The sequence below is a fragment of the Falco peregrinus genome, unplaced genomic scaffold (genome assembly GCF_023634155.1).
Source record: "Falco peregrinus isolate bFalPer1 unplaced genomic scaffold, bFalPer1.pri scaffold_40, whole genome shotgun sequence".
Classification (NCBI taxonomy): domain Eukaryota; kingdom Metazoa; phylum Chordata; class Aves; order Falconiformes; family Falconidae; genus Falco; species Falco peregrinus.
In genome coordinates, this window is record NW_026599607.1 from 965,725 (window position 1) to 974,117 (window position 8,393).

The 8,393-nt window shown below is 55.7% G+C and overlaps 1 protein-coding gene and 1 pseudogene across 1 annotated transcript; one reads left to right on the plus strand and one right to left on the minus strand.

Annotated features, from left to right (window-relative positions):
- Window positions 1-2,372: 2,372 nt before the first annotated feature.
- LOC129783394 (olfactory receptor 14C36-like) lies at window positions 2,373-3,308 on the minus strand. The gene has a single exon (XM_055793370.1). It carries the CDS (start codon window positions 3,306-3,308, stop codon window positions 2,373-2,375), a length of 936 nt encoding a protein of 311 aa, XP_055649345.1.
- A 4,201-nt stretch (window positions 3,309-7,509) lies between these two features.
- Window positions 7,510-8,191, plus strand: LOC129783395 (olfactory receptor 14J1-like; annotated as a pseudogene).
- The last annotated feature ends 202 nt before the right edge of the window (window positions 8,192-8,393 follow it).

Below are 8,393 nucleotides of genomic sequence, written 5' to 3' on the forward strand. Positions count from 1 at the left end.
TGCACACCTACGGCATAGATCATGCTGGGGCTGAATCTCTTGCCTGGCTTCAATGGCCCCCCGAAGCCATGGACAAAGCTTTGGGTGGAGGCCCCAGGTGAGGCGGGTCAGGGCCAGGAAGGCCTAGGGATGCTCTCAGGGCCCTGCCCCCATGGGATCCCACCTGCCAGTGCCCTCAGCAGGCCAGGTTCTCCTTCCCTTCTGCCTCAGGGCTTTGCTCTGCTGCTCTCCTTCCCCACTATACCTGGGCATCAGAGACTCCACAATTTCATAGTCACTACAATCAAGACTGGCACTGCTCTTCACATCCCTGAGCAGCTTGTCCTCTTTAGGGACTCCAGGTGCAGGTGAACATCAGAGTGGGCAAACTGTTTAGTCTGGGGAACTTGCCCACAAGCCCCTGGACTTCTGGCATCCTTGCTTACATATCCAGTGGACACCAAGGACACTGATTCCCCCAGAAAAGCCAGGTTTTCTCTGCTATTGTTTCTCCTGCATAGTATTTCACAATCCAAACACTTTTTTAATTGGCAATAAATTAATCTTTGCCAAGGCAACACATCTCTGGACATGAAAAGAATCATTAAGAGATTTCTTTGTCTTTATCTTGACCCATGAGCATTGCTGGTTTATTTTCTTCCTTTGTCCTGTTAAGTCAGTGCAGCGAATGAGCAGCTGAATGTTTGTCTCACCATTGGTCAAGGTTAACCCACCACAGGACCACATCAGGACTGCTGAGCCCACAATGGGGCTCCCCAGCACAAGCGAGACCCTGACACATCACAGCAAGTCCTGCAGAGGCCAGAAGGATGGTTAGGACCTGGAGCATATTATGGGCAAAGGGAGGCTGAGAGAGCAAGAGTATTATTTGAGAAATTGTTCTGAATGAAAGACTGGAGCGCTGGACCCAGGCCAGCTGGTGGGATCTCAATCAATATTTGTTAGAACACCATGCCATGAGAACATGATCTGTTGGAGGTGTCTGACAATGGCCTTCCCTGAGAGACCAATGTGGCAAGAGCTATGGGACTTGTGTGTAACAAGTGTCAGTAGGAAAGTGGCTCCCTTTATATTTAGAAATGGTGATGGAGTTGTGTATCACTGGGCAACGGAGGAGGACAGAGGTGGCCATGCAGCAGTGGTCCCTAATGAGGGCTGGGGTATATGACCAGGCTTGGAAATGAGCAGTGTTTGGGAATTTGTGGGGAAAATTTCCCTTCTGCAGCTTTCTGAGGGTGTGCAGGGAACACGGCACAGATCTGGCCCCTCAGTCCCGCTCCTTTGGTGCCTTGCTTGCTTCACCATGACCCCTGGGTCTGCACCAGGACACCCTGCTGTGTGCCCCCACCCTGCACACCCACACAGCTGAGCTCTCACTGGTGTTTCCCTCTCCCTGGCCCTTCCCAGCCCAGCCCCCCCCCCAGCTCTGCCCACCTCCCCTGCCCTCTCCCCAGCCCAGGCAGACACAGCAGCCCACGCGGGGCTGGCCCCATGCAAGTGCCCACCCAAAGGGGGCTGCAGAGCTCTGGGCACTCACCCCATGGCCATAGACCATCACAAGGGCACAGGAGATGCTGGTGGGCAGAGAGGGGTCTCCTCCTGCCAGTCAGCCCCAGGGCTGGCACCAGCCATGGCATGAGGACACAGAGGCCATTGCCTCCCTCTGTCTGCTGCTCCTCTCTCACAGGGACCCTGCTTGCCCACTCCTGGCAGCCCCTCGGGGCCAGTCCCTGTCCCCAGCACCAGGCTGCTGGCCTGGGGGCTCCCCAGGCACCTCCTGCTGCACCAGGGACACAGCAGCCTGCCCCAGCTGGGGCACCCACAGAGACACCTGCTCTTGCCCAGGGATGTGGTCTCAGGCATGGCCCTGAGCAGGCGGTGCTGCTGTGCAGGGCAGCGGTGCCTGAAAGCCCAGGGAGATGGTCCCAGGCACATCCCTCTTGGTCACCCACCATTCCCATGGGCACTGGGCCCCCACACGCCAAGGCTCAACACAGGCCCATGCCCTAACGCGTTGCCCCATGCCCTCCTCCCCTGAGCCATGGGGAACCCAAGCCCAGCAGCATGGTCTGGGGGCAATTCCTGCAGCCTGTTCCTGAGCTCAGCTTTGGAAGAAGAGACCAACCTCCAGATATAGGCATTGAAAAAACCCACCCTTTTATTACTGAGATGTGACACAGGAGTATATATGTACCATCCTCCCTGGCGCATGTACAAAGGCCTCTGGGTCAGGGAGGCTGGGTTCGTGCTTTTGGGGAAGTGGAGTGAGGAAATACATTGAAGTAAAACCATGATTGTCATAGATGGAATGTTAAACACACATGATGTCCTATACGTGACTTGAAAATACCTTGTAAAGAGCCACAGTCAGTTCATTGCCGCTGAGAGACACCTGACTGCATCAGCTTCTTCAGTGCGTCCTTCAGCTTCTGGTTCCTCATGCTGTAGATGAGGGGGTTCAGTGCTGGAGGCACCAACGAGTACAGGACTGAGACCGCCAAGTCCAGAGATTTGGAGGAGACGGAGGGGGGTTTCAGGTAGGCAAATGTGCCAGTGCTGAGAAAGAGGGAGACCACGGCCAGGTGAGGGAGGCACGTGGAAAAGGCTTTGTGCCGTCCCTGCTCAGAGGGGATCCTCAGCACAGCCCTGAAGATCTGAACGTAGGACAGAACAATGAAAACAAAACATCCACAGGCTAAACAGGAACTAATCACAATAAGCCCCACTTCCCTGAGGTAGGTGTGTGAGCAGGAGAGCTTGAGGATCTGTGGGATTTCGCAGAAGAACTGTCCCAGGGCATTGCCTTGGCAGAGTGGCAGTGAGAAAGTATTGGCCGTGTGCAGCGCAGCATAGAGAACATCACTACCCCAGACAACAGCTGCCATGTGGACACAAGCTCTGCTGCCCAGCAGGGTCCCGTAGTGCAGGGGCTGGCAGATGGCCACGTAGCGGTCATAGGCCATGACGGTGAGGAGAGAACACTCTGCTGAAAGGAAAAAGACAATCAGGAAGAGCTGTGCAGCACATCCTGAGTAGGAGATGTCCCTGGTGTCCCAGAGGGAGTTGGCCATGGCTTTGGGGAGAGTGGTGGAGATGGAGCCCAGGTCAAGAAGGGACAGGTTGAGGAGGAAGAAGTACATGGGGGTGTGGAGATGTTTGTCACACACTACGGTGGTGATGATGAGTCCGTTGCCCAGGACGGCAGCCAGGTAGATGCCCAGGAAGAGCCAGAAGTGCAAGAGCTGCAGCTCCCGCGTGTCTTCCAATGCCAAGAGGAGGAACTGGGTGATGGAGCTGCTGTTGGACATCTGCTGCCTCTGGGCATGGGAACCTGCTCAAGGAGGAAAGATAGCAAGAAGTCAGAGGATAATTCTGTGAGCAAAGTGAAAGCCGTTTCTCCTAGATGCGCCCCCCGCTGCCCCATGTCCCCCCCCTCTGCCGTTCCTAGGAGAGCTCCCTTCCGAGCCGTGGCTGGAGCTGTGCTGAGTGCTGGCCGAGTGTGCTGTGAGGAGCAGGGGCTGTGCCCGCTGGCTGCCCAGCAGTGAGCCCTGCTCTGCAGCAGGGGCTTCATGGGAACCCTGGGGGCAGGGGCCAGTCCTGGCCTTGCACTGGCTCAGCCCAAACTGCTCCCAGCGCAGAAGGGCCTGTCAGCATCGGCTCTGCCCGTGCTGAGCAACGGCCATGGCCAGAGTCAGGTCAGGAGGGCTTTGTGCTGTGCTCAGGGAGAGCAGAGTGAGTGCTGAGAGGCAAGGGCACTGTCTGTGCCTGAGGGCAGAGGCAGGGACTCTGGTGAGTCCCTCCAGCTCCTTCTCAGCTGCCCTGCACTTGCAGCTTTCTGTGATAGAGTCCAATTACACTGACATGTGTCCTGGTTTAACCCTGGCTGGAAATTATGTACCACAGGGATGCTCACTTACTCCCCCCTCACCCATAGGTATGAGGAGAGGAATCAGAAAGGAATGTAAATCTTGAAGTTTGAGGCGAGAAAAAAATCATAAATGCAGTAGAATAAAAATGAAATTACAATAACAATAATGAGAATGACAGTTATAATGAGAGGGAGGTAGTCGGGGGTAATAAAATCCAACAAGAAAGGAAGGAAAGGAAGGAAAGGAAGGAAAGGAAGGAAAGGAAGGAGGGAAGGAAGGAAGGAGGGAAGGAAGGAAGGAAGGAAGGAAGGAGGGAAGGAGGGAAGGAAGGAAGGAGGGAAGGAAGGAAGGAGGGAAGGAGGGAAGGAGGGAAGGAGGGAAGGAGGGAAGGAGGGAAGGAAGGAAGGAGGGAAGGAGGGAAGGAGGGAAGGAGGGAAGGAGGGAAGGAGGGAAGGAAGGAAGGAAGGAAGGAGGGAAGAATGGAAGAAAGAAACAAAGAAGGAAAGAAACAAGGAGGAAGGAAAGAAGCAAAGAGAGAAAGAGAGAAAGAAATGAAGAAAGAAAGAAAGGAAGAAAGGAAGAAAGGAAGCAGGGAAGACAGTGATACACAATACAGCTGCTCATCACCCACTGACTGATGCCCAGCCAGTCCCCAGCATCGACTGGCAGACCCCAGCAAACCCCACCAAGTTTATATACTGAGCATGAACATGTTGCATCACCTATAAACAACCAAAAATATCAGTGCATTTTCAAAATTGTTCTCAAAAGTCCTTCCCACTTAGATGAAAATTAACTCTATCCCAGCCACAACCAGGACACTTTGTTACCCTAAAAAGCAAGCAGACACTGCTGAAGAGCAGAGGGATCCACTACAGAGCACAGAATGGCTCGCCCTTTCTCAAAGTCTCAGCACCCCCCTTTCTAGCCAGGGACACCCATGGTCACAGTGTGCCCTGGAAGCAGCGTGCAGCTTGGGTGGACACCCCAAGCAGGTGACCGAGGGTCCTGATTACGGTAATTGTTAAAGGAGAGCCAGCTCCTTCCCCAGCATCACACACTGCATTGCCCACAGCTTCACAGATTAGAGGAAACATGGGACGCCTCCTTGCTGTGCTCACGTCGGCACAGGAGGACTCACAGGGTCTGTGCCTGAGCCTGCAGCTGAAACTCCCATTCCAACCGAGCCGGTCAGTTATCCCAAAATCATCTGAGCAAAGCCAGGAGAGAGACAGATGGGCACACTGGAATGCCTTTCCCTTCTCAAGCCCTGCACAGCACCTCCCAGACCAGAGCAATGCAGGACAGCCACGCTCAACGCCTGCAGCTGTCCCTGCCAGCAGCTCTTTCTCTGGCCCCACGGCTCTTCCCTGCCAGCGCTCACAGAGCCCAGCTCAGCCCCTGTGTGCCCAGCTCTGCCCTGCAGCCGCTCTCTGCCTGCAGGCCTGAAAGAACAGCTCCCCCAGAGCCTGAGGGAAAAGGAGAGCTGATGCTGCTTTGATCTGGATGCTGCTGCAGAGGGAAGGCACTTGCTGACCTTCCTCATAAACATCACTGTGATGCTCTGAGAGTCTCTGCCCCTGCTCTGACCTACACAGTTCAGATTCCATTCCTACCAAGATGAGCAAGATAAAAATGGAAGCAGAGATTCAGGCAAGAAGAGACTCCAGCAGAAAACCCCTGCCGTGAATGTGCTCATGAGAAGTCGCCTTGGAAATGAGGTGGGCATGAGCAGAAGCTGCGAGCAGCCCTGACCAATGCACCACCCACGCAACAGCACGAGAACATTGCCCTGACAGGGTTTGCTCCTTGCACCCACACACTCTCCCCGCAGCCGCACGGGAGCTCCCCGGCAGGCTGAGAGCTGCCCCTGGCAGGCGGCAGAGCCCCTGCCCCAGCACACAGCCCCCTGGGCTGCAGGGACCCTGCTGGCAAGGACAGCCCTGGGCACCCCTGCCTGCACAGCCACCTTCACAGCCCTGCAGCCGGCCCTGGCACAAGGCAGCCCACATGCCCTGGCCCTCCCACGCTGCAGCAGGGAAGCCCTGCTCTGCAGCACACTGGCCTCCTCCACAGCACAAGGCTCCCACACGGTCCCACAGGCTGGGGGGCCCCAGCTGCTGCAGACCCGGCTGGGAACTGCAGAGGCAGTGCCCTGCAGCCACACACTTACCGGCTCCAGGGCTCTGCAGATTTCTCCAGCAGGGAGCTCTCAGCAGCCTCCCACCAAGGGCTGCTTTTGAGCTCTCCCTGCCTCCCTCCTCTGCCCCTCTGGGCTCCCTCCAGCTGTCCCTGGGGCTGCAGGGGAACCTGCTGGGCAGCAGGATGAGGCAATCCCTCATGGGCCTTGCCTCACCTGGGGGGACACACTTATTTCCAGCAGTGGCAATTCTCTTACTAGAAAAAGTTTTGTGCAGGAGTATCAACTTTTGTTAACGCATTACTAGAGAGGACACCAGGAAGACTGCAGCAAAGGATCCAAGTACTCCTAAAAGAGTGTGTGTGCATGTGTGTGTCTGGTGGTTCTACAGGCAGGGTGGGGAGGATGTCCCCAGAGCTTCAGTAAGCCCTGCAGAGCCCATTTCAGCACTTCATGGCACAGTCCGAGGGCTCAAGACTCAGCTCTCCTTTGCCCAGGCCATGTCTCTGCTCTGAAGCAAAGCCTTTGCACCCCCGGGCTCGGGGACACTTGGTACCAGGTTGCCTGGGAACCAGACGGACAGACCACCTCCCCTCACTGGGCACTCACCCACAGGCAATCCTCTTGCCTCACAGACCTCACTCTGTTCCACCGGAGGGCAGCAAAAATGCTCTGCTTTTCTGACATCTGAAAATACTCAACAGGAGAGATGGGGGGGAGCTGTGAAAAAAACTAAAGCTCTCTTACAATGCCTTCACCCTTCCCGTTCCTTAGCACTGGCGCTGCAGACGCTGACCAGCCCTTCCGCGTTGGCACTGGTTTCAGAGGACAAAGTTAAACACCAGGACTGGTCCCTGCCCCCACCCACTGCTGCAGAGTGGGGCTGGCTGGTCAAGAGCCCGTGGGCAGATGCCCTGCTCTTCATCACCCACACGGCCAGCACCAAGCAGGGCTGCAGCCACACAGCTGCAGGAAGGTCTCCGAGAAAAGAGAGGGATGTCTGTGTGTGACGGGGGGATGGTCTGTGGGAAATGGCTTTGATTTTGCTTGCAGAAGTCTCCCATAAATTATCACTGTACATTTTCTCCTGTGACAGGACCATATGCCCAGAGGCAGCAGATGTCCAACAGCAGCTCCATCACCCAGTTCCTCCTCCTGGCATTGGCAGACACGCGGGAGCTGCAGCTCTTGCACTTCTGGCTCTCCCTGGGCATCTACCTGGCCTCCCTCATGGCCAACGGCCTCATCATCACTGCTGTAGTATGTGACCACCACCTGCACACCCCCATGTACTTCTTCCTCCTCAACCTCTCCCTCCTCGACCTGGGCTCCATCTCCACCACTCTCCCCAAAGCCATGGCCAACTCCCTCTGGGACACCAGGGACATCTCCTACTCAGGATGTGCTGCACAGCTCTTCCTGATTGTCTTTTTCCTTTCAGCAGAGTGTTCTCTCCTCACCGTCATGCCCTATGACCGCTACGTGGCCATCTGCCAGCCCCTGCACTACGGGACCCTGCTGGGCAGCAGAGCTTGTGTCCACATGGCAGCAGCTGCCTGGGCCAGTGGGTTTCTCTGTGCTGCGCTGCACACGGCCAATACACTGTCACTGCCGCTCTGCCAAGGCAATGCCCTGGGACAGGTCTTCTGTGAAATCCCACAGATCCTCAAGCTCTCCTCCTCACACACCTACCTCAGGGAAGTGGGGCTGCTTCTGTGTGGTGCTTGTGTAGCTTTTGTTTGTTTTGTTTTCATTGTTCTGTCCTACATTCAGGTCTTCAGGGCTGTGCTGAGGATCCCCTCTGAGCAGGGACGGCACAAAGCCTTTTCCACGTGCCTCCCTCACCTGGCCGTGGTCTCCTTTTCTCAGCACTGCCATGTTTGCCCACCTGAAGCCCCCCTCCATCTCCTCCCCATCCCTGGACCTGGTGGCGTCAGTTCTGTACTCAGTGGTGCCTCCAGCACTGAACCCCCTCATCTACAGCATGAGGAACCAGGAGCTGAAGGATGCACTGAAGAAGCTGATGCAGTCAGGTGTCTCTCAGCAGCACTGAACTGCCCGAATCTCCTCACAAGGCATTTCCTGGTCATCTCTGGAACATCCTGTGCATTTAGCGCTTTTAATGTCACAACTGTGTCTCTCCTGGAATGTTTGCATGCACTCCACTTCCTCAAAGGAATGAACCCAGCCTGCCTGACCCAGAGGCTTTTGTATGTTTGCATCCAGGATGGTGCAGCTGGACTCCTGTGTCACATCTCTGTAATTTAAGGGGCTTGTGTAGTGGAGACATCTATCAACTTCTGAGGAGAGTAAAGCACCAGTGTAGAGCTCAGCTGTGTGAGTGTGCAAAGTTGGGGCAAATAACAGGGTGGAGGCACACGGCA